General features: G+C 41.8%; 1 protein-coding gene across 3 annotated transcripts in view; it reads left to right on the forward strand.

The window, feature by feature from the left end:
• Positions 1–3304: 3304 nt before the first annotated feature.
• The window catches only part of LOC147317521 (solute carrier family 28 member 3-like), a 43436-nt gene continuing 21043 nt past the window's right edge, over positions 3305–25697 (forward strand). Inside the window, exons 1-4 of one of the 3 annotated variants that reach the window (XM_086314548.1) lie at positions 3305–3660; positions 22142–22227; positions 22363–22454; positions 25163–25352. In XM_086314548.1, coding sequence (XP_086170674.1) covers positions 3577–3660; positions 22142–22227; positions 22363–22454; positions 25163–25352 — 452 coding nt within the window. In that variant the 5' untranslated portion in view covers positions 3305–3576. Of the gene's footprint in view, positions 3661–10701; positions 10827–22141; positions 22228–22362; positions 22455–25162; positions 25353–25697 lie in introns of those variants that run through there. The other 2 variants (XM_086314551.1, XM_086314549.1) reach the window with 2 other exon arrangements.

Below are 25697 nucleotides of genomic sequence, written 5' to 3' on the forward strand. Positions count from 1 at the left end.
ATGAAGGAGCATCAATGCACGCCGTGAATAAACATCACCGATGCCCTCTTAGAGAACCGGTTCTCGTACCCTGCTCTCAGGAAGGTCCGGGGGAAGGGTCAGGGGAAGAGCACAACTGTTTCTTGCTCAAGGGGCACATCACCAAAGCCTGTGCTCGCTCTCCACGCGTGTTGTCTGGTTAATAATTTATCCTCATTTGGTTTAGTTAAGTTTCCTTGTAGCAAGATGTGAGCGTCCTTATCTGACATAAAGAGAAAGACAGAGGCGTGGAAAGACCTGTGCTCTGAACAGCTTACTTAATTTATCCGCTACCTGGCTTCAGATCGTTGACTAAATGAGATACAAGGGGCTATCAATTTAGAGGCTCTAATTGTCGTAATCATTCTCATCAACACTGTTGCCATCGTTTTTATGATTATCATCTGGCTGTAATACTTCTGGAACGGTACACAGCTAATCAATGAAAAACAAAGCTGTTTTTCGCAGTCGCTTCCTATTTAATCCTCATTCGACATGTTAGAGTAGCCGACTGTGTTTAAATATCCTGGAGCTTTATTTCTAACTGAGCTGAGAGATGCTTAAAGATGCAGGCTGGATGTAATATGTACAGAGAAAGAGTGAGCAATCACTGATCATCAGGTCTTTAGCTGGCATGTACTTCACCTGGCGTCACCATATTAAATCATTAGGCCATATTTCATAATGATCAGAGGCTCTCAGCCAAACCAGACCTGAATCAATAACATGTCATCTTAGAGTGCAAGTTATACGGCTGTATGCCAGTCACCCTGTTGCTATAGGCCAGATCTCCTTCAGCTGGATGAATTGCTAACATAAGAGTTGGTCTCTCCCTGCTCTCTACAACTGGAGAACAGAGCTACTCCTCCACAGTCGTTCACCTTATAAGTGAGAGACAGAGGATGACAGAACATCTGCCTGCAAGCAGCAGAAGCCCCAGCACGCCACATCTGCGAGGCTCCCTCTCCTCTCCTCTCCTCTCCTCTCCTCTCCTCTCCTCTCCTCTCCTCTCCTCTCCTCTCCTCTCCTCTCCTCTCCTCTCCTCTCCTCTCCTCTCCTCTCCAATGTTCCGTCCCCCATGTGCAGCTCTAATATGACGTTTGTGCTGACGCACAGGCAGTGCTGCTGAATAGAGGAGCGTAATTATGGAGCCCTGTTTGTGTGCAGACCAATCTGGTGGGTGTCTGCCTCACAAACTGGGGTGTATGCACTCTGTACAGAGCAACGTGGGTGTACCAATTAAAAAAAATTGTGTCTGACAAAAACAGAATATTCAGATTCCTCTCTGCTCCTTTACAGGATGCAACCTGTGTTACAGGTCTGTGATATATTAATAACACCAGGCGAACCGTCTGTCATCCTCAGAATGGGTTTTCCATACAGCACTGTGCGCCTACCACAGCACACAATACATTTGGCTTCTTGTGAATCAGCATGTTTCATGGTTTAAATCACCACTTTCAATGTATTTAAACTGTACGCGCATAAATTGACATTCAAATATGTTAAAGGTGTCTCTTTGGACGTTTCATTTGGCAGCCATACCCCTCTGGCAGTTAGTATAGGGTTTAATCCATGTCATATCTTGATAACCCTTTGCCAAAAACGAGCTTCTTTGAATAAAATAAGCAGCTTATCTAGAGTCAGACTTTAATTATTGAAATTAGATGGGACATTCCTTTAAAGTACTTTCTTTTGGATGAGTTCTGCCTCACAAAAAAGAAAAGAAAAACACATCCATTTGCAAAATGTTAGTGGGTGAGTCATAAATGAATCAGCTCTAGAAATAAAAATCAGAGATGGCATTTAAATATATAAATCTGTTTATTAATAAACGATGAACTCTGTTTGAGGCTGATGTATGTGCGCATTCTCATGATGTCATCCAGCTCCCCCCATAACAGCATGGCATCATGATGTAAAGATCTTTGCCTCTGGCTGTGTGGAGACTGGTGAATTGCATCGGTTTTCATTCATTATGCTCACAACTATTTTGTATCTTTACAAGTATTTGCAAATAACCATCAAACTGGGGCTACAAATAATATTCAATTAATCTCTTGATGGGTCCATTTAGATACAGGATTAGATTGCTCCCAGAAATATCCACTTCGAGGTGATGACAGTCGAGTATACAATCATCACAGTCTCCCCTGTGTTCCTTTCAGATCAGATGTTGTTGAATCCCAATCGCCTATTTTATCGTCACAGTCATTCGTTGTTGAGTCATAATTGCTTTGGCCGCTGCTTTGCAATCATGTCGCTCCATTAAAGCCACCTGTGCTGCTTCCTGTTGTTGCATCATATTCTGTTCTTGGGTTTTCTTTGACTGAGAACATAATATGTGTACTTACGGCTGTTACCTCAGGTTTGCACAAGATGAGGAACAATGTCTTGTCATTTTCAAGTCCAAACTTTTACCAGAACTTGTTACGGTTTATTTATTTGGGACCAGAAAGGGGCTGATATGCTGCTTTAGCCCAAAGCTGAGAGTAACAGAACCCGGGTCATGACTGGAACAGCAGACCAGTGAGTAGATGGGAGTATGTAATGAAAACATCGCTGAGGTGAATGTGTTTCTTCTTTCAGTAAATGTGAGGCGGTTTGGCACACAACACACAACCCGTGGAGAGACAAACCTCAGTCGGTCTGGACTATTTCCCTCCTCTCTTCTCTTTCTAATGTACTTTCTGGCTACATCAAAGTATGAGGAGATAGTAGTCTTCAGTGGAACCCACAAGTCTAAAAATTGTCTGAATGTCACTTTCTGAACAGAATTATTACTGCAGAGCTGTGATTAAAAGGAACAAATGCATGACATGATGAGCAATTTTAATGAAAGGAAGTAAAATTTGGAAATTGTTCTTAATTTTCTTTTAACTTTAAGAAAGTCAAGTTAAAAGTTTTCTTTATTTTTCTTTTTTTTTGTCAGTGGTTCAACATGCCTCCAGTTATGCTCCGCTGTTATAGATTTTCCTACATATAAATGTTTTGTTTTGATGTTTCTTTACTACTGTGGTTTTGTACAGCATGTCACGGGGGTTCGTGAACTTATTTGAACCTCTACAAGTCATTTGAATTGTGGTTCTACTGACAGATTATACACCAGTGCTCTCTAGTGGCAGACGGGATACTTAAAAAGCCAATTTTCAGAAGGTACAACACAATGTTTCCAGTGAGCTGGGAGTTTAATCTAATAAGTGATGAACTTCTGCTTTGTTTCATTTTAGAAAGTCTGCACATATACAGAGTGTCCTCTCAGGCTGCTAAAGGACCAAAGGAAATGACTGAAGCTTTTAGAAAGTAATGCACCAATAACCATCCCTGTCAGCAAAAGAACAATGAAGTATCCCATCTGTGACTTTTTAACTACATAATCTGATCATCCAAGCAGACAGCAGTCCAAAAAAAGAAGAAGCCATTTAGTAGCCATGCATTAGTAACAAATAGTGGACACTATTCGAGAGGGGAGTGAAGTCAGTTGAAAGGAGGAAGGGAGGGGAAAAGGTTGGGACAGGTGGGGTTAAAGTCTTCCAGTGAGTGCCTGACATACAGTCAATGAAGAGCAAGGAAATGGAGCTGGATATAATAGAAAATAAGGATGGAAAACAAGGAAATGACAATGAGGCCTTTGAATCAGAGGTAAGTAAGGCATAAAACAATCTTAAAAGAACTGGAACCTTTTCGATCATTTCGATTACAAGATGGTTTGAGCTACGTTTGTTTGTTTGTTTTATATTTAATAATTAAAATAACATCTATCTTCTGACTTTTACTGAAGTTGACAATAAACTTTGAGGCTTCTGAGGACAATTAAACCAACTCAAATGTTTTTTGAGCTAGAGCGGCATATTTACACCTGCAGCCAACACATGGAGATTCACCCTTGGCACGGTGATTACAGTTAACTAAAAACTGTTACGGATTCAAATATTGGGGATGGATACAAGAGGAAAAACCACAATAACAACACTGGTCCGGCCGGGTTGAGTCAAACGATGATTTTAATGATCACACGCGTGGGAGATGGACACCGTACGCAGACAGCATCAGATCTCAAAATGGTGGAGCATTGATTAAACTCTTATAGCCTCTAGTGGCCCCACCTTATAAAAGCCTAAACATTCACATTCTTTCTCTCACACAGCGCCTAAGCTACGACCTTGGCTCCCTGTTTATCTGCTCCTGCTGAGTTGGGGCAGAAAACTCCAGTATGTTCTGTTCTCTTCTACTCAGACAAATAAGGCGATGACTTTCTGCGAACAATATTTCTTATAACTCAGCAGTATAATGCATCATAAAACAATGTCATTCATTCACAATAAATCAGCAGTCTAATGTAATGCAAATCAGTTTAACAAATGCAATAGTTATCACCTTCTTCTAATTCAGGAGAATAATGCAAACTAAAACTACATAATAATTCACAATCTTCAATTAGGGGTCTAACATGGCATAAAATAATATTATAATCCAACACTCCCCCTGATGAGCTCTTTAGAATAAAGAGCTCACCTACACCCTGTAATCCAGTGTGGCAGGGTTCATTTCTTCTCACTCCTGAGGTCCTTTGTCCCCCTGATGGGCGAACCATATGTGAGATGACCTCTGTGTTTGCGCAGTTCAGATGCAAGAAAAACTATTATTACAACAGTAGCCGGTACAGATGACACCTCCATCACTCCCCAGTTCTTCCACAGCTTTATTTTGGTGCTACCTTATACCCTTCAAACGTACCCAGACTAGAACCTCTGTCCAAGGAGCTTTTAGCCTTTATTTTATCGCTGCAGCTACCAGTGTCTTCCAGTTGGGTTATCCTCTGCTCTTCTTTCTTCAACCTCAGGGGTTAGACAACCCTTCAGTCGTTGCACAGATCAGGGGATTATTCTGCCCCGATTTCAAAGAACGATCTGTGTATCCTCGGGTCCTGTGTGTCCTGTGTATCCTCCAGAAAAAGGAACAGGAACGTGTCCCCCTTTTGACCAAGAGCCTCTCGAACCTCGTTGGTCTGGTGTTCCTGGATTTCCGCCAACCCCTTCATGCTTATTACTGTGTTTATGGGATCCATCCTTTTGAGGTGACTAATCGGAGCCCAAACGCCATGACACTTGGACCCAGTTGGTGTCTCGGCAGTCACTGTGTCTGTCTCTGTTGTGAAGGATCCTCGTATATCTGTGACCTCATCTGGTGTCTGTTCCTTTCTCTGTAAGAGACAGAAAACCAAAACACCTCTCTGCCTAGCTCTAATAATTTAATGTTGTTATCTACTGATCTTCTGGCGATTCAGAATTGGTTTAGAATATTCAGAATGTCCCAGGGACTTATTCTAATCATATCCTATGTGTGTGTAAGCGTGTTTGCATTTAGCCCTCTGCACTCAAAGTCAATACCTGCAATATATCAGTCCGGACCATCACGCCAAACGAAGCTTATGACCTCCAAAAGACCGAGTGCCGACTCATTATAAGCACATTTGCAAGGTGTGTCTGAAAATTATTAAAACCACTCATTTTAACAAAAGACATCAAAAACAAATTAGCCATTTTTAATCCTAACATTTGCCCCCCAAAAATCATGTGTTTGCTTCCGCCTACTGTCCCACGGTTTCCTCTCCAGTGTGGTACTCAGCTTCTCATGAACACAGGCATTTTATCATCTAAACGCTATTCAGTTCATTTCAATGATTAATGCTTAAACATGGAAATAATGATTTATGCTTCTCACTGGATCTCTAAAAAAGTCCGGAAACCTCTTGGGTCACTATTAGCTTAAGCTTTACCATACCTAAGTTATTAAAACACAAATGAAGTCATAAAAATGTTCATATAATCCTTGTTTGATGTTAAAACTCAACTCCCCCCCCCCCCTTTTTGACACATTCCCATGTGTCAAATCAACGGAGCTAGAAAATTAAAAGAAAAGCTTAGTGACCTCATATCTTAGAAAGTATGAGACCTTCTCCTATCCAGTGTCGTTGCTCCAGTCCTGTCAGCCTGTGCCAGGGAATGAAACCAGTTTAATTGTCATGTTAGATCTGTTCAACTCCTGGCTCCGCCCAGAGGCTGCGTCTGCAGAATTGCCAAGAAACAAAACCTGTAATAATATGAACTTCACTTGAATATGAACTTGTTGACTACTTTTGACACAGCAAAGGAATATCCTCTCCTTCTCGAGGACAGGCACTGACTCCCACTTATCTCCTGGAGCCAACTGTCCCTTATGGAGACACAATATTGCAGCTACAAGGTTTTGCAGATTGTTAAGTTTTTGTTTTTTTTCTTAAATTTTATTTTTGCATTTAAATTAAACATAACATGCTTATACAAAATCAACCAAGAACAATTACTGTTTTTAACATTTGTGAACTTATAAGCATGAAAGGGAAAAAAAAAGAAAGGAAAAAAGAAGAAAAAGAAGAGGAAGAAAAAAAAACAAATAAAATAATTCACGCGGAGTGTGAGGCATGAATTATGATCAGTTATTTTTTTAAGAATTCTAGAAATGGTTGCCAAATCATACAAAAACTCGCCAGTTTCCCCTCTCTATCAAATCTCATCTGCTCCACCCTGGCCACAGACACCATCTCATTAAGCCACCTGTTAAAACACGGGGCCGAAGAAGACCGCCACTGTAAAAGAATAAGTTTCTTTGCAGCCAGCATACCCATTGTAATTATCTGTTTTTGTGAAAAGGAAAAAGATTCGACTGATGCAAATGATCCAAGTATAGCCAATGTACCATCACGTGGTACTTTTTTCCTAAATTGGTTTGAAAACCACATAAAAATCCGGCTCCAAAAAGCATTCAAAACCGGGCAATGCCAAAATAATTGTGCAAGGGAACCTTCACCGACTTTACATCTGTCACATAAGGGGGATACAGAATTATAGATCCGGTTAAGTTTAAGTTTAGAAAAGTGTAGTCTATGAATGACTTTAAACTGGATTAGTTTATATCTGGCATTTATTGAGCCTTTCTGAATATTGGACAAACAATTTGACCATTGGTCTTCAGACAGAGGGACCCCGAGGTCTTCAGCCCATGTTTTCTTAATTCGGTCGGAATCAACTGGGATTGTAAAGCACTTAACAAACTGAGATATCAAACGTTTAAAATCTGCTTTCCGAATTATATCAAAGTAAGTATAACTTCGTGGCTTCAGTGGAAAGTCTGAAAAGTTTTGTTGAACAAAATTCCTTATTTGAAGATAACGAAAAAAATGTGATTGAGGTAATTGAAACTTTTCTTGAAGTTGAAGGAAGGACATAAATTTGTCATCTGTATATAAGTCCTCAATGTATTTCAATCCCTTTTCCCCCCATTCCATCCATTTTACCTGGTTTAAACAAGTAGTTATGTATTATTGGCATTCCTACTGAAAAATCAGGTAGTTTGAGAGATTTCCTAATTTGACTTAATATCTTTAAAGAGTGTTTAACAACAAAATTACGACTGAGCGAATTGTTAAAAGAACCCGTGTTAGAAAACAATAAGACCGGTAATGAGGCTTCAGATACTGTTGCTGCCTCTACCTGGAGCCAGATCGGAAGCTTGTCATGGCAATAATCAATAGGCGAACCCCACTGCCAGTGCAATAGAGCTCTTGAATTTGCTGCCCAATAATAATATCTAAACACAGGGAGACCTAACCCCCCGCAGGAAGTGTTTTTTTGAAGATGAGCCATGGATATCCGAGGGGGTTTTCCTGCCCAAATGAATGAGTGAATCAATGAATCAAGCTGCTTAAAAAATTTAAGTGGCAAGTGAATAGGAAGGTTTTGAAAAAGATATAAAAAATCGTGGCAAAGACACCATTCTAACTGCATTTATTCGACCGATCAGAGACAGAGGAAGCAGTTTCCATTTTCTAATATCCTCTTTGAGCTTATCCAGCATTTCCAGGAAATTCAATTTATAAAGGAGTTTGGGATTTTTAGAGATCTTAAGACCAAGATAGGTAAAAGACGTAGTTACTAATTTGAATGGGAGTGAGCTGAGGAACTTTGGGCATAGATTATCTGTTATTGGCATAAATTCAGATTTATCCCAATTGATCATATATCCTGATAATTTCCCAAAGTGTTTAATACAATTTAAAAGATTAGGGAGTGAGATTTCTGGTTTGGAAAGGCAGATCAGTAAGTCATCTGCATACATGTTAACAAGACTTTCCACATTCCCAAATTTAACTCCCTGTATACCTGGGTGGTTTCTTATGTTAATGGCTAGGGGCTCCAGGGCTATATCAAAAAGAAGCGGTGAGAGGGGATCCCCCTGTCTCACCACACGTTGTAATTGAAAGGGAGAGGATTTATCTGCATTAGTGAGAATATGTGCAGATTGTTAAGTTGATCTGTGTGTAATGCTCTGAATCAGGTATGTAATATTAAATGAATGTCGTTTAATTAACTGCCACTACTTAAAACTTAGCAAAAAATATAACTGAATAAAAGATCACAAAGAAAAACATGATATCAGTGTTATGTAAGCGTGTGCGGCCTTCTATGCTCGAAGTCACCCCAGTCCATAGATCAGCCAAACATCACGTTGACTGTAGCTTTTAACCCTTATTAACTTGAGCACAACTCTATAACGAGCAACAAACTGCAATATGTATAAAAATGATCATGGTTACACCTGCAATGAAAGATCATATGATTATCCTGACACCTGTAAATAGAAGATTAACCTGAGGTTATAACAATCACTGGAACACAAATGTTAGTATAATGTCAAAAGATTCAATAAATGATCAATGCAATGCTTGTTATATGATTCTGATGTAACAATAATGCTGATGCTAAAATAACAGTAAAACACCCCCTTTTTATCCCGTTTATAAACTTGACACATAAACGTTTATAAATGCCTCTTTTAAATTTTATTTTCCCCCGTTTTTCCCTTACTGACCACAGCAGGGGAATCTTAGTCTTGATTCAGCCATGAATCCAGCTCACCTGATTCATCACTGAGCCCCACCGTCACTGGTGTCTGACAGGGTGGCGCTGCATATTCTTCCTTTAATGTCACTATTTTCAATCTGTTAATTAGAGTGCTTAAACATGAAGTAGACTGCGTCCACAACAAGTCAATACAGCTGTAAATGTGGCCAATTATCAATCTATTACCAATCAATAACAAAAAATAGCTTTTATTTTATGCATGCTTTTAGTCAACCACTCACCCAGAGGATCTCCAATCCCAGAAAAATCCTTCTCCTCATTTAATGAGTCTGTCCTCCTTCCATGCCCTGGTAACTGGTTCATTCAGAGCCATATGATCTTGAAATATACATACAACTAGGGCTGGGCCATATTATACCGTATATAATGTTAGGCAACAATAGGAAAATGAAATATCGTGATAGAATATGAGTAAAATGGGCATGCGCAGTGCCTTTGTTTTCATACGTACATGGCCGATTGTTGAGTGAAACAGATGAACCAGAATTGGTTTGAAAAAATGGTGCAACTTCAGTGATGTGGAACTGGTTTGGTGTTTGTCCGTCAGATACACGACAAAGCACATTTTTTGCAGAACATGCAAGCGGCCGTCGTTATTGTCGTATTTGTCGGACTAAGATGCTCTTAAATCTGGGAGCAATCTGGGTCCTAAGCTCCATATCTCCATAAAAAACTGTCTAAATTCTTTCATCTTTAATAAAACGATCAGCATTGCTGCTTTATCAGGTGTAACTATGAAGTTTAACTTCCAGGTAGGGATGGGTATCGTTTAGGTTTTATCCGATACCGCTGCCAAATCGGTACTTTTGAAACGGTGCCGGTGCTCAAACGGTGCTCAAACCGGTGCTTAAAGAATGGAGAACACAAAATTGGTCCAAAAACCTCTCATGTTCAGCTGTTTTTTGTAAAAAGATAACAATGTTAGCCTTTTCTGCAGCTATGGGGCATATATGGTATCACTCTTGGCTGGAAGCAGTGCTTAAACAATGGAAAAAACACAAACTTTGTCCAAAACCTCTCATGTTTAACTGTTTTCCACTTTTTCTTTGGTCATTTTAGCCTTTTTGGCCAGGGTGAAGGGAGTATCTGCCATCAAACAAGAAGAGAGCCGCATGTAGCTATGATGATGTTTGCTAGTTCACCTTACATGCATTAATGTAATAACGTGGTTAGCCTACTCAACGTAAATTACACACGAACAACATTAAGCTACTCACGCAGAGAAGAACGGCTGCTGCTGCATCATCATCCGTCATCATTTCTGCTACACTGACAGGGCTAGGGGCCAGGACTCTATTCTTCGTGTTTTTGGGGGATGTTGCTAACTCCGGGTCCGATAACAGGCAACTGGTTACTACCGTTTATGTCAGAACACCGGTACCCATCCCTACTTCCAGGCATCCATGAAAACAAAATTTATTACATTTAACGGAGTTAGAAGTTAGCAGGAAGCTAGCGGAAGTTAGCTCGCTAGTTTCGCTAGTTACCTAAGCATGATATTGCATGTTCTGACTGAGAGATTTCTGAAAAAATTCAAACGTACAGCTCTGCTATCACTTCCAACATAAATGAAGACAGAAAACTAAACAGCAGTGACGTTTGTAGGGTTACTGAAGTTGGGCTAGCTGGTGTATAATGATGTGCTACGTGATCGCTAGCGACACAGCTATGTTAGCATAACATAAACAGTGAAGCTGGAGGACGAACACTAACACTTTTCCACTTATAAAAGTTAACGTTAAGGTTCCTGATAGTTAGAGACAAATGCAATCGCATAGCAGGATGCTGTAAACGGACCAAACTTCAGTCAGGAGAACAACTGAGATAATCCATCCACAATACAAGGTTAGTCATTAATATACTGCAACAACATGGGAATAGAGCAGCTGCCAGAGAATTCAACATTAATGAATGAAGGTACAGAAGTGGAGGAAGCAAGAAAAATGAGTTTAATAAAGTTTGATTTATCTGACTGCTTTGTTTCGCTTAATGTGCCTTATAATCCCGTGCACCTTATGGTCCAAAAAATACGTAGGCTACTGCACACTGCAGTTTAATGTTGCAATGCACCTCTTTTTAACTTCAGTGGATATTATACATGGTTATGCTCAGGATATGTCAGCCCATTTCTACTGGAAATGCCTTTTGGTTAAACTTTCAGCAAGGAATTTGCATTTGCACTGTTACATTTTTATAAAGCTTTAATGTACATAAAAACCAGCTTTTTGTTTAAGTGAAAATAAATGGAAGGTTGTCTTTTTGCACTAGTAATGTTGTGGAGTTGTATTTTGTCTCGCATCAATTATATCGTCAGTTATATCGTTATCGCAAATTTTCAAATATATATCGTGATAAATATTTTTGGCCATATCGCCCTGCTCTACATACAACAAGCCAAACCACACCTTGGTCACACCAACCCCTTATTTCCGCCCTGAAGATGTCCAACATGGCGATGTCCAGACATCTTAGTCTGGACTGTCAAAGGTGACTTTAACGCTGACTGTTCCGACAATCCATTTTATAACATTTCCTGGTCAGATTAGCCAATCTCTGCACCAGGGTTTTAATCGTTTTGCAATTTTCATTAGTTTTTATTTTTATTTAGTTTTGACTCCAGATTTTATATCAGTTGTAATTAGTTTTTACCAATTGTTTGCTAGTTTAGTCTAGTTTTTATTTTCTGAAAATCCTTAGTTTCAGTTTAGTTTTGATTAGTGTCAGTTATAGTTTTAGTTGTGTTTGCCAAAATTAAGTGTAACAAAATCCCAGTTTCATCATATCAGTCATGCTCTTCTGCTTATCCTTGGGTATTGAGACAATTAACTCTTGCAGCACCGGGTGTTCGTAATTTTGGTTCAAGTGAATTGATAATCTTTTTGAAGGCAATTGACTCACACAGTTATGTAGATGTCCCTGTCCTGTTGTCTCGGGATGCATCACGCTGCCTTGCCTGGGGTTAGCTTCTGTTTCTGGGGCTGAGGGTTGAGTGCGCTCCCTTACCTTTTCAAGGTAAGCTAGGTTAGTCTTCTTGTGTGAGCTTTTCAAGTGCACTTTAAGGTTTGTGGGATTTTTTCCCTTTATAAATGTCCCTCATAATTTGTCTCTTTCCACTACAAGACACTTGCTTTATCCAAAACACAGTCATATTCAAAGTAATCCCAAATTGGACTCTGGCGCTTTCTCCCGACTTTTCCTGACATGATTCTGCACGTGGACGGAGCAGCAACACAGACAACTCGACTAACGTACTGCCCCCTGCTGGCATAATGAGACAGCAAAAATCTGGAAACTAAACTTCATTTTCACCCTAGACTATTGTAGGACACGCACACATCAATGAAACTAAACACATTTTGCTATAAATTCAGTTAATTTTAGTTAGTTTTGTGAACACTCATTACAGTTTTAGTTAGTTTTCCTTTTTTTTTTTTTTTCATTATATTTCCGTTAACGAAAATGTTTTTTCACTTCTAGTTTTCGTTATTTCATTTCTTTTCGTTAATAATAATAACCTTGCTCTGCACACTGGAATAAACATAATCAACATGATCAACATTTTACTGCGTGTTAATTCACCATCTTATCGATTCAAATGCTCCATCCTTATGTGGTTTGCGACATTATGTTTATCCACTCTGTCTCTAAATGTTTGAAGAATTTTCAAGTTTGGGGTCAAATTTTGAGAATTTGACCATAAGTGAAAGTTATGGTGTTATCACCCCCTTCGGGGCTTACCTTTCCCAGTTTTGATGATATTCCTCCCTATTCTTTGCAAGTACCCCCTGTTGGTGGCGAGAAACTGTTGGTGTGGTCAAGTGGGTGCTGTAAAAACAAAAGCTCAGGACAGAACAGTTATCAGTCATGTACTTCATGCAAAATTAGCATATATCGAATTTCATATTGATCCTCTGAGTGTAATGGTACATTTTAATTTGAATTTATCAAAGCTAAACACAATAATTTTTCTTTATTTTACTCTTGTTCTTGTGCAGCACCACCTCCTATCACATGCCCCTGTCGGTTATATCTCTACCTTTCTGAATTATGGACTATTTCAATGAAAGGACCTAAAAGACAGGGACCAGTGTTTATCATTACATATCTCCATTTTGAGTGTGACAAGTCTACCATTTCCCTGTTATCCATAGATATTACTAGAGTTTTTTGGCTTTTTTTTTTTTTTTTTACCTCTGTTTAAGTGACCAGTTAATTGACTCTTTACAGTGGCCTGCTATGGTTAATAATAACATGTTCAGTCATTGTCAGCGGTGTGTGTGGAGGCGTGGAAGAGATGACCCAAACGCTGGACTCACGGTGCAGAAATGAAGAGGATTTATTGGAGGGTAATGAATAAAGCAGGAACGATGGAGTAGCTGGCTGGCTGAAAGACTGGAAGAATGGCTGGCTGACTGACTAACTGAACATACTGGCGGAGAGACACATTACCATCAGACGTACATCAATGACACGACAGAGAACTGGTGAAACCGAGGAACTTAAATACACAGGTTGAACGATGACAATGATTGGAAACAGGTGAGTACAGGGCTGAACATAATCTGACTAATGACACGGGAGACAAGCTGACACGGGGAAAAAAACAAAAAACAAAAAAAAAAACAGGAAGTGAGAACATTAATGTGGCGAACTAAACTGAACATGAACAAACTGAAATCACTGGGTCAACGACCCAGGAACCCTGACAGTACCCCCCCCCCCCCCCCCCCCTTCAAAGGCCGGCACCTGACGGCCAAAAGAAAAAAAAAAAAAAAAAAAAAACCAGAACAGGGCGGGCGGAGGGGGCCCAGGACGGAGGGACGGAGTCCACACAGAGACAGTTCAGGTGGGCGGCCAAGCAGCCCGAGACGAGACAGTTCAGGTGGGCGGCCACGTGGAAGGCAGCAGCGACCACTGAGCCGGTCCAGTGGGCGGCTGCGGCGGTCGAGATGAGACAGTTCCGGTGGGCGGCCACGTGGTCCGAGGCCGAGACGAGAAAGTTCAGGGGGCCGAGCTTGCGGACGGCAACGACGTGGACACAGTTCGGGAGGCCGACCGTGCGGAAGGCAACGGCGACGATGACAGCGCTGGTCCGGGGGCCGACCGTGCGGAAGCCAACGGCGGCGACGTGGACACAGTTCGGGAGGCTGACCGTGCGGAAGGCAACGGCGGCCACTCAGGCGAAGGCGGTCCGGGGGCGGCGGCCACTCAGGCGAAGGCGGTCCGGGGGCCGGCCGTGCGGAAGGCAACGGCGGCCACTCAGGCGAAGGCGGTCCGGTGGTCGACCACGCCGGCGACGAGGAGCAGCTGTAGGACCAGGCGAAGCAGAAGCCGAAGCCGAGGCCGAGGCCGGACCAGGCGAAGCAGAAGCCGAGGCCGGACCAAGCGAAGCAGAAGCCGAGGCCGGACCAGGCGAGGCAGAAGCCGAGGCCGGACCAGGCGAGGCAGAAGCAGAGGCCGGACCAGGTGAGGCACAGGCTGAAGCTGGACCAGGCGAAGCAGAAGCAGAGCTAGGTGACAGCGAGGCAGCCGCAGGTGGTGGCTGGACGGGCTCCTCGAGCCCTCCAGCTGACGTGGCAGGAGGCTGGACGGGCCCCTCAGACCCTCCAGCGGAGATGGGAGGCTGAACGGGCCCCTCGGACCCTCCAGCTGACGTGGCAGGAGGCTGGACGGGCCCCTCGGACCCTCCAGCGGAGACGGGAGGCTGGTGCGGTCCTCCTGAACCCCCAGCTGACGAGGAAGGTTGCTGGACGGGCTCCTCGGGCCCTCCAGCGAAAACGGTCTCAGAACCAGTGGGTACTGGAGCCCCTGGCACACACAGGACAGAACCAGCAGGTGCGGGGACCTCTGGCAGGGAAGCGGCCAGGCCAGCGGGTGCGGAAACCCCTGGCTGAAAAGCAAGGTAGCTCACAGCTGGCTCTGGGTGCTGTGGCTGCAGGTCCGGGAACTGAACAGGATGGTGGACGGGCGACTGGACTACAGGGGACTGGAGGGCGGGAGGCGACTGGACTACAGGGGACTGGAGGGCGGGAGGCGACTGGACTACAGGGGACTGGAGTGGAGGCTGAACAGCAGTTGAGGGAACTGACTGGAGTGGAGATGCTAAAAGATGAACAGAGGTAGGTGAGGCTGACGACGGAGCTGAGGTTGGTGTGGCCGATGGCTGAGCTAAAGACTGAGCTAGACAGGGAGATAGAGCTACAGCCTGGGCTAGTAAAGCTGGTGCCTGAGCAGGGGACACTTCAGCTAGCCTAACCAGGGATAGTGCGAGGGCGTGAAAAGCTGGGTCAGGAGGTGGATGAAGAGGTGAAGTAGCAGGTGGACCGGTTAGCTCTTCCAAGCCTCCAGGGAGGTCAGGCTGGGTTCTGGTTGCCCTCAGCCTGGGCGCTGGGACAGGCACGGAAGGTGGCTGGACACCAGTCACCCCCACCCGTGAAACAGGAGCGGGTGTGGAGGTGGACTGGATCGCAGCTGCCCTCCTCCTGGGAGCTGGCACCGGTGTGGGTGTGGGCTGGGCCCTAGTCCTCTGAGGAGGTGAAACGGCTGAAGAGGAAGGCCGAATCTGGGCCGCTGCGCTGGTAGGAAAAGGCTGAATGATGGGTGTGGAAACAGTGACTGGGTGTGTGGTACTGGAAGGTTTCTCTGCGATTATTTTGGTCCTCCTGCCACCACTATTTACAGTCTTTAATTGAACGGTCGTCGAGGGTGTTGAAGTGCGGATATTGTCCTTAATATATCCCAGCTCAGAGGGAGCAGAGCTGAAAAATTCTTCCCAGTCTACATCCTCCTACAGGAGGGAAACACCCCACGGATCAGGGATAAGTTTGCTATTTGTTTTAAGTGAAGAGTCGAATGTGGAGGGTGGAAGACAGTCGCTGGAACTCACCATCTGAAAACAGTCCATGTTATGGTGGCGTGTGCGCCGCCTTCTCCGGGAAGAGGCAGCGGGCGGGGTACACAGCCGAGCCTCTGGCACGGGAGCCTCCACTGAGCCGAGGTGCGAGGCGGAGCCGCTGTGCCATGGCGAGGTTGAAGGTCCGGTGAGTAAAACGGCTGGCGGGCGAGCGAGGAGCCGAAGCTTGGCCTGTGATGCCCACTCTCCGCGGCAAATGCTCCGATGCAGGTGAGGCAGCAGGTGGAGGACCGCGGCGTCTCCGAGGCCCACCCAGAGCCAGACGAGTCCCCTCAAAGACGTGCTCCCTCTCTGAGAAGAACCGCTGTTTCCACCTGAGCTTCTCCGCCCAAATGGAGAGCGCTGCGTCCTGCCGCTCGAAAAGGTCCGAGTCCGCTGGGTCAAAAGCGTGTCTTCTTGGCACGGGTCGTGTCATTCTGTCAGCGGTGTGTGTGGAGGCGTGGAAGAGATGACCCAAACGCTGGACTCACGGTGCAGAAATGAAGAGGATTTATTGGAGGGTAATGAATAAAGCAGGAACGATGGAGTAGCTGGCTGGCTGAAAGACTGGAATAATGGCTGGCTGACTGACTAACTAACTGAACATACTGGCGGAGAGACACATTACCATCAGACGTACATCAATGACACGACAGAGAACTGGTGAAACCGAGGAACTTAAATACACAGGTTGAACGATGACAATGATTGGAAACAGGTGAGTACAGGGCTGAACATAATCTGACTAATGACAGGGGAGACAAACTGACACGGGGAAAAAACAGGAAGTGAGAACATTAATGTGGCGAACTAAACTGAACATGAACAAACTGAAATCACTGGGTCAATGACCCAGGAACCCTGACAGTCATGAGTGAAATCAAACCTCTTCTTCCCTTTAGCATTTAACATTCCCAACAATATACTGTGATACATTAATCGAAACACAGCTACTAAAACACACTTTTCTTAATGCAAACATCAGTAACTCAAAATTAGCAACCAAAGGGTTAAGTCTGCAGTTCACACTCATGTGAAGCTACAGCCTCCCCCTTTAGTCTCTGTCATCCTTCTGTTCTTGCAAAAACAAAACAAAGCAAGACAAAACATCCACCCTTCTTTTAAAGGCTGGGTGAATTGTTTGTGGACATTTACTAATCCTAAAGTTGGTACCGTTTTTGTCTCATTATCAAGTCAGTTAAAACTTTTAGTCGTCAGTCCATCACAGTCCAGTCACACATCCACACACATTCATACCAGATATTGCTGATAATGGAGTCTCACGCGCAACTTATTCGAGCCTCCCTCACCAGCAAGATGACGTCATCATTTTAAAGGAAAACAGTTCCTTGTTTTTTTTTTGTTTTTTGTTTTTTTGGACTAAATACTCTAGGAACAACAAGTAGGCCTGCAGAGCGAGAGCGAAGTGCTCTAATAGGGTGATATGGTACTACAAGGTCATTAAGATAAGATGGGGCCTGATTATTTAAGACCTTGTATGTGAGGAGCAGGATTTTGAATTCAATTCTGGATTTAACAGGAAGCCAATGAAGGGAAGCCAAAACAGGAGAAATATGCTCTCTCTTTCTAGTCCCTGTCAGTACTCTTGCTGCAGCATTTTGGATTAGCTGAAGGCTTTTCAGTGAGTTTTTTGGACATCCTGATAATAATGAATTACAGTAGTCCAGCCTGGAAGTAATAAATGCATGAACTAGTTTTTCAGCGTCACTCTGAGACAGGATATTTCTAATTTTAGAGATGTTGCGCAAATGGAAGAACGCAGTCTTACATATTTGTTTAATATGTGCATTGAAGGACATGTCCTGGTCAAAAATGACTCCAAGGTTCCTCACAGCGTTACTGGAGGTCAAGGTAATGCCATCCAGAGTAAGAATCTGGTTAGATACCATATTTCTAGGCTTTTCAGGGCCGAGTACAATAACCTCAGTTTTATCGGAATTAAGAAGCAGAAAGTTAGCGGCCATCCAGGTCTTTATGTCTTTAAGACATTCCTGCAGTTTAACTAATTGGTGTGTGTTATTCTGGCTTCATGGACAGATAGAGCTGGGTGTCATCTGCATAGCAGTGAAAATGTATGCTATGTCTTCTAATGATACTGCCTAAGGGAAGCATGTATAATGTAAACAGAATTGGTCCTAGCACTGAACCCTGTGGAACTCCATAATTAACCTCAGTGTGTGAAGAGGACTCTCCATTTACATGAACAAATTGGAGTCTATTAGATAGATATGATACAAACCACTGCAGTGCAGTACCTGTAATACCTACAGCATGTTCTAATCGCTCTAATAGGATATTATGGTCGACAGTATCGAATGCTGCACTAAGGTCTAGCAGGACAAGCACAGAGATGAGTCCACTGTCAGAGCCCATAAGAAGATCATTTGTAAAGCTGTTTCTGTGCTGTGATGAGCTCTGAAACCTGACTGAAACTCTTCAAATAAACCATTCCTCTGCAGATGATCTGTTAGCTGTTTGACAACTACTCTTTCAAGGATTTTGATATGAAAGGAAGGTTGGAGATTGGCCTATAATTAGCTAAGACTGCTAGATCTAGAGATGGCTTTTTGAGTAAAGGTTTAACTACAGCCAGCTTGAAGGCCTGTGGTACATAGCTGATCATTAGAGATAGGTTGATCATATTTAAGATCGAAGAATTAATTAATGGCAGGACTTCTTTGAGCAGTTTTGTAGGAATGGGGTCTAAAAGACACGTTGATGGTTTGGAGGAAGTAATTATTGAAGTTAACTCAGAAAGATCAATTAGAGAAGAAGAGTCTAACTTTTGTTAGACAGGAAAATGATGTTGTTTTGGCTGCGTTATTCAGAAAGGGGAGAAACAACGGGGCCAGGCCCTGTGTCAGCCTTCTCTCCCCCTTTTTTTGTTTTTTCTCACCATATAATCAACTCATGACCCACCAAGTTGACAGGACAACACAGGTGCATGTTAAAATTCTTAAGATCGTGTTTAAAACCCCAAAAATGGAATTTTCTTTCATTCAGTAATCACTTGTATTAATCAATCAGCAGAAAACATGTCACAATTTGACTCTTTTAACCACTAAATTTGTCGTGTCATCACTGGTTGGTGAGACCAGTGTCTTTTTTTTGAAGTTAAGTTGTTGTCCTGCAATCCAGAGAGTTTATTTGTTAGTAGTGGATAAACTTTATCATTTAACAACAGGTGTATGTTAAGTTTCGCTGCTTTAACCTTGCTGGAAAATCTTCACATGTTCATGAATGTAAGCTGTTTCTTCATTGCGTGTGTGTGCGTTTGTAGGTGGGTTAATTTAACTTTTTTCTCAAACAAGGCATTTCTCTAACACGTGCCTTTCTCTCACATTTCTCTGCTTGTGTGTGTTTTTGTTTCACCTTTTGTTGTGATGCTCTGGACGCCTTCCCAACCTCCACAAGTCTGTTGGCCCCAATTTTATGTGTTAAAACTTCTCTTAATTTCTCCTCTAATTCTCTGCTAGCTGCTGTCTTTTCCACAGCTGCTGATTCTTGCTGAGTGTGGTTTCCATTACTATAATTTTGCTTCGGCCGCTGTGCTTGTGGGGGGCAGTTGGTCCAGGCCCGTAGCCTCCTGTATCAACACACTAAGAGATTTATTTAATATCATTTTCATCACTGTTAAATAGACCAGCAGGCAACACGCCCACCTTTACAGTGCAGACTACATGCCAGTCTCCCAACACACTCCTCTCTCTACTTCTCAATAATTCTCCACTCTCCCTTTATTTCTCCTTTCTCTACGTCAGTTTTAAAAACCCAACATATTTCACACCACAAAACTGAAACAAATCACCCCCGTATTTATCACACAATCTTACTCTGCCGACTGAAGTGCCGGTCTAAATCATGCACGATTTGTCTCTTCTATATCAAAACCCAGCCAAACATCAAACATTCATCGTAGTCATTCAAAACCTTATTTGTAATATTATAATCAGCAAAATCAGCGTTTTAATTACAGGCATGTATCATTGTTTGCAAATCATAATTATAAAACTCAATAACACGCTAAACAGCAAGCAAAAGTCGTCTGTGCGCTTCACAGCAGCCACCTCATTTGCATGTTCACACACCGTCTAAAAATAGCTCGCAGCGCTGCAGCTGCACATCACACACAGTCTCATTTCACACACAGCTCTGTTATTTTATATTACAAAGACGTCCTATATTTACAATCACTCTCAGGCCTGACAGCTTTAGCGCCTACACAATTTTGACAAATTCAAGTTAACGGGTCCAACCGAAGAAAGTCCAACTTTTTTGTAATCAATTAACCAGTATCAGACTCTAACTGTATCTGGCCTAATCTCTAAAGTCCCTAACTCAATTTAACAGTGTCCAAAAAAGCGCAGATACCGTTACAAACGGTAAGGAGACTCTAACTCCTAGCTTATTCCAGGATGCCCTGTACCCCACAGTTAAGCCAAACTGAACTAACCCTGTTCGCCGACAGGTCAAGGTCGCGCGTCCACTGCCAGGAGGGAGTGTAACCTCCGGGCTATGCGCTTCTTAGCAGACTCTAATAATAATTTATAACACTTTGAAACAACAGTCAGCACCCCAAAACAAGAGTCTGACTGAGGCAAGTGCAACCTAGAGGTCAATGGAGACTCTAACTCACAAAATGACCACTCAGGTTCACTCTTATAACCAATTTGGACTCTAACCAACAAAATGACCAACTCTCTACCAAACTACTTGGGACTCTAACCCAATTTCTTAGCAGACTCTAACTGCTTTAACTTCTTCTTAGCAGACTCTAACTGCTTTAACTTCTTCTTAGCAGACTCTAACTGCTTTAACTCGTGAGATTTTTCATCAAAATCAAAACAGACATCCACCAGTAATTTCAGTGAGTAGACTTTAATTTTATCATGTCCAATTTGGCACACTTTGGAAATAGATTCAACAGGTAGTGCCTTACCTTTGTAAGCCGGCTTATGCCCACTCACGTCAGACCACTGGCTTGTGCCTGTCCGTTCGACAACCTCGGACCGTCCAAACCTCCAACTTCCACCCCAATACCACAGGACGAGCCCCCAAACTGTTACGGATTCAAATATTGGGGATGGATACAAGAGGAAAAACCACAATAACAACACTGGTCCGGCCGGGTTGAGTCGAACGATGATTTTAATGATCACACGCGTGGGAGATGGACACCGTACACAGACAGCATCAGATCTCAAAATGGTGGAGCATTGATTAAACTCTTATAGCCTCTAGTGGCCCCCACCTTATCATAAAAGCCTAAACATTCACATTCTTTCTCTCACACGGCGCCTAAGCTACGACCTTGGCTCCCTGTTTATCTGCTCCTGCTGAGATGGGGCAGAAAACTCCAGTATGTTCTGTTCTCTTCTAATCAGACAAATAAGGCGATGACTTTCTGCGAACAGCATTTCTTATAACTCAGCAGTATAATGCATCATAAAACAATATCATTCATTCACAATAAATCAGCAGTCTAATGTAATGCAAATCAGTTTAACAAATGCAATAGTTATCACCTTCTTCTAATTCAGGAGAATAATGCAAACTAAAACTACATAATAATTCACAATCTTCAATTAGGGGTATAACATGGCATAAAATAATATTATAATCCAACAAAACCTAAATAAAACAAATTAAATATACAGGAATGTCTTCATTTTCAGTCATTAAAATCAACCAAATTTCTCCAACAAAACAAACACTGAGGTGGCACTGGTTTGTTTGTGTTGGGCAAACAAATAGGAAGTTCACTCTGCTTTGTACTTCTTAAATCTTATAACAGGAAAAATGCCCCATCTAAATACATTTTTAAAACTAAAACGAAGAAACTAATAACATTGAAATCCTTTTAATCAGTAATAAAAACAAACTAAAATGACCTGACAAATAATACAGAAAGAATGAAAAAAAAAAATTATTGCCATCGTGCAAAAGGAAAAATAAATCTTTGTCTAGGGTTTGAAGAAGAATGTCATTGTGCAAGAGCTGTGTAAACAATCCCATCCAAGAACTTCAGTCACCGCAGTCTCAAAATGGGCTTTCCACTTGTCTGACTGACTGCCTCTAACCCCCCCCCCCCCCTCCCCCACACACACACACACACGCACACACATCCTTTTCTTGATCTTTTTTTGCCTCACTGACCAAACATCCATGTAAGACAAGTTTGTTGATTGCTTCTGGGTCCTCTCTGCCAAATTTCTAATATGAATGATCCTCAATACATGTGTGACAGGAACAGCAGCACATATGCACTGATGTGGAAATCTCATCCGAAGGTATAGACGATGCGTCGGCAAAGATGGGACAACACAACAAGAGGTTTGTCCTTTCTCATTTTTAACCAAAAACACAGTGTTTCTTCATTTCTTCTGAATCACCAGCTTTTCTTTTGTGAGCCTTTTGATCTAACATTTATGACCTCTCTCCTTACTCCCCTTATCTGTGTGTCAACAGCTTGCTGGAAAAGAAAGTGGAGGCACTCCAGGGCTATATGGCAAAGCACAAAGACCAGATTCACCTGATTAGCCAGCTAGTTTTAGCTGCTGGTAAATTATCTGTGTTTGTATCTGTTAAAGTGTAACTCAGGTCCCTAAGTAGGTTATAGTTATTATTATAGCAATTATTTATTCCATTATCTGAGTCCCTTTGTAGGATATCTGCTTTTCAAAACACCTGCCTTGTTAATCTTTGACTGTATAAAAGGTTAAAAGTTTAGTTAATGTTTTAGCACTGATGATGACCCCAAACCTGCTTTTCTGCCAGGTGGTGAGTACTGAATACATCTAGTGGTGAGTGCCATCATTCAAAAATTCAGGATAGGAGTGTGTGGAGTACATGTAGATAATATGAGCTTTAATGAAACACGTTTTTTCATCTCAATTCATCTTTAGTAGATAATAGATTCCAGCTCAAAACACCTTGTCATGAGTCCATAATACAAAAATAACCAGAGTAGGGAATTGAAATGTAAAATGATCTTTTTAGCGTGCACAGGCTTTAAAGTACATTCTATGGTTTCCAGCCTTTTTCACGTGCACCCCCACGTCAATTTTTCTGACATCCTTTTACTTTCACTGTCTACATCTTAAAAACAAATATCTTTACTTAATGCTCTGTTCTTCCACTTTAGAACAGGCTTGCTACTGATTACTTCACACACATTCTTGATATCAAACTGATTTGAATATAAATGGAGGGACCAATAACATATAAAAGATGATCTTACGATGTTTCAATCTGTTGTGGTTATTACACTTGATTGAAGTAAATTGATGTAGATCTAAAAGGAAAAAAAAACATACCATCATGTTAAAAAAAAGGTTTTTTTTTTAGAGTGGTGCTGAAAATTTATTATGCCCTTGATGCTTCTATAGCAAGGGTAGTTCGCAGGCAGGTGCTGCTAATCAGATGTACTTGATTAACTGATGATCAGCAAGCCTGAGCACCTCTGCAGTTTTTGGCAGTTTGCTGGTCTGTAGCATTCAGGCGTGTGTTAACACAATCTTCCCAGGAATGGACATCCCCATCAGTTCACCCCAAGGTCAAACCAGACAATACTCAGAAAAAAACGTTTATTGAAAAAAAAAAAAAAGTAAAGTGTTAAAATTCATGACATTACAATTAGAGGAAAAAACTGAACAAGTGACTTGCTTAGAAGGGCTGCCAGGAGAGAGTTTTTTCCCTCGACAAAGAACACTGCAGCACAGCTTAGGTTTCTAAAGCTGCATCTAAATAAACCAAAAAACCTCTTGAACGCTGTCCTTTGGTAGATGAAACCAAAGTGGAAATGTCTAACCATAATGCACAGCATCACATCAGGCAAAAACCAAGCACAACATATCAACGCAAACACCTCACACCAGCTTTCAAGCATGGTGGTGGAGTCATGATATGGGCTTGTTCTGACACCACTGAACCGGTGCACATTGCTAAGTGGCGCTGTTTGTAAGCTGAATATATATATTTAAAATACAATTTTTAAATATAAAAAAAATCTCTCCCCTGATGGTCACATCTCACTGCTATGAGCCATTTTGTCATTGTAAATTTGCATGTTAGCTAAATATCTAGTTTCCCGTAACATTTAGATTTAAATATAATACTAAGATTAAACTTTTAACATTTAGTTTTAAATATAATACTTAGATTTAACATTTAAAATTGTATTTTAGATATAAAAAGTTACAAATATTTTAGTAAATGTTGTAAAAAATGACTCGAAAAAACATGTTTTTGTAAGCTTTTGAGATAAACGTGGAAAAATTTTGCTGTTAATTGCAGCATGTTTCAGTTTACAAAAGGTGCCCCATACCTTGCAGCTGAACATAAACTCCTCTGTATACCAAGTATTATACAACCAAATGTGAGGTCATCTATCCAACACTTAAAGCTTGGCCCAAATTGTCTCAAACAGCAAATATACAAAAGTCTGGCTGAAAAAGAAAAGAATTAATGTGTTGGTGGCAGTGGCCAGACCTATGGCTGGACTTTTAAAAAGCTGTGCATAAATAAATAGCTGTAAGTACTTTTAGCAGCATCATAAAAGGAAATGAAAATGTTTGTCTGTTAGCTTAACACATAAATAGCTGCCTTAAAAGTCCTTCAAAGGATTACATTTAAATGCTGAATACATTTGAGAATATGTACTTTTTTACTTTTATTTGAGTAAAAAAGTTTAATCATGAATTCCATTTGTAAACAATTATCATACTCTGAGTGGAAAAAAAAATCTTACACCACCTTTGATAAAATACATTAATTCATTCTTCTTTACCTATACATTTTAGCTATTTATAGTATAGTTTGCATTTTAATGTTCAGGTAACAATTGAATTTGTTTAATCATGTTACTAGCTAAGCTAATTAGCAAAGCTAGCTAACAGTGAGCTAGCTATTTCAGCTGTTTCTTCTGGGGGTTTTTTCCACCACTAATTCTATATATTGCTTTTGTGTGCTAGATTTTCTACTGCTACTAGACTACTTTTAGTTAACCTCTCAGCTCAGACCTGTTCAGTCGAGGAATCTAGTAAGACTTTGAGTCCTGAATCATACATATAACCTTTAAGTAGCGTTTGCCTGCTGGAAGATGTGTCATCTGTGCACTCCATTTTCACACCAACTACACTCCCTCATGTCTCGCTGCTAGATACAAAACAGATAATGCAGTAGTCTAAATAAAAACATTTCATTAACATGTCAGTAGTCTGAGGGTCATGCGAGGATGTAACTCACATTGATTCTATATTTGTTTCAGGCTTTGTTGCCATGGTGATAGCGGCATGTGTTGTGAACTTCCATCGGGCTGTTGGGCTGCTGGTCATCTCCTTGGTAACCATTTTTTTCCTGGTCTGGGATTGGATGATGGAACGATATGGTGAGCAAGTGTGGGAGGCTCTTGCTCCTATCAGAGACCTTCTCAGCAGGAACTGGTGTGGGATCAGATGGTGAGAAATGAGGCAAATCATATTTCAGCCTTTCTGCTCCCATGTGCACCTTCTATGACAAAGGAACTGGGCACCTAGGGGTTGGCCAGGTGGGCTGAGAGAACGGATCTTTTCACCATAATGACACAGGAAGAAAAAATGTGAGGGACTGTAAAGATAGCATACCAAAAATCCCTCGTTGATGTGAATGATGTGCGAGACAGTTCAGCATGTGGAGGGTTTCTTAGTTTTCTAAAAATCACGGCATCCTCAGACGGATAAAGTTTCTGATTAGTGAGACTGACATGAGTGTTGCATTAAACACAATAAAATGATTTGCTGAAATGCACCCCACCTGGATAATTT

Source organism: Aulonocara sp. 'chitande type north' Nkhata Bay, linkage group LG12, assembly GCF_057382095.1.
Source record: "Aulonocara sp. 'chitande type north' Nkhata Bay isolate Kocher_YH1m ecotype deep benthic linkage group LG12, A_spYH_male_GT1.1, whole genome shotgun sequence".
In the NCBI taxonomy this organism is placed as follows: Eukaryota; Metazoa; Chordata; class Actinopteri; order Cichliformes; family Cichlidae; genus Aulonocara; species Aulonocara sp. 'chitande type north' Nkhata Bay.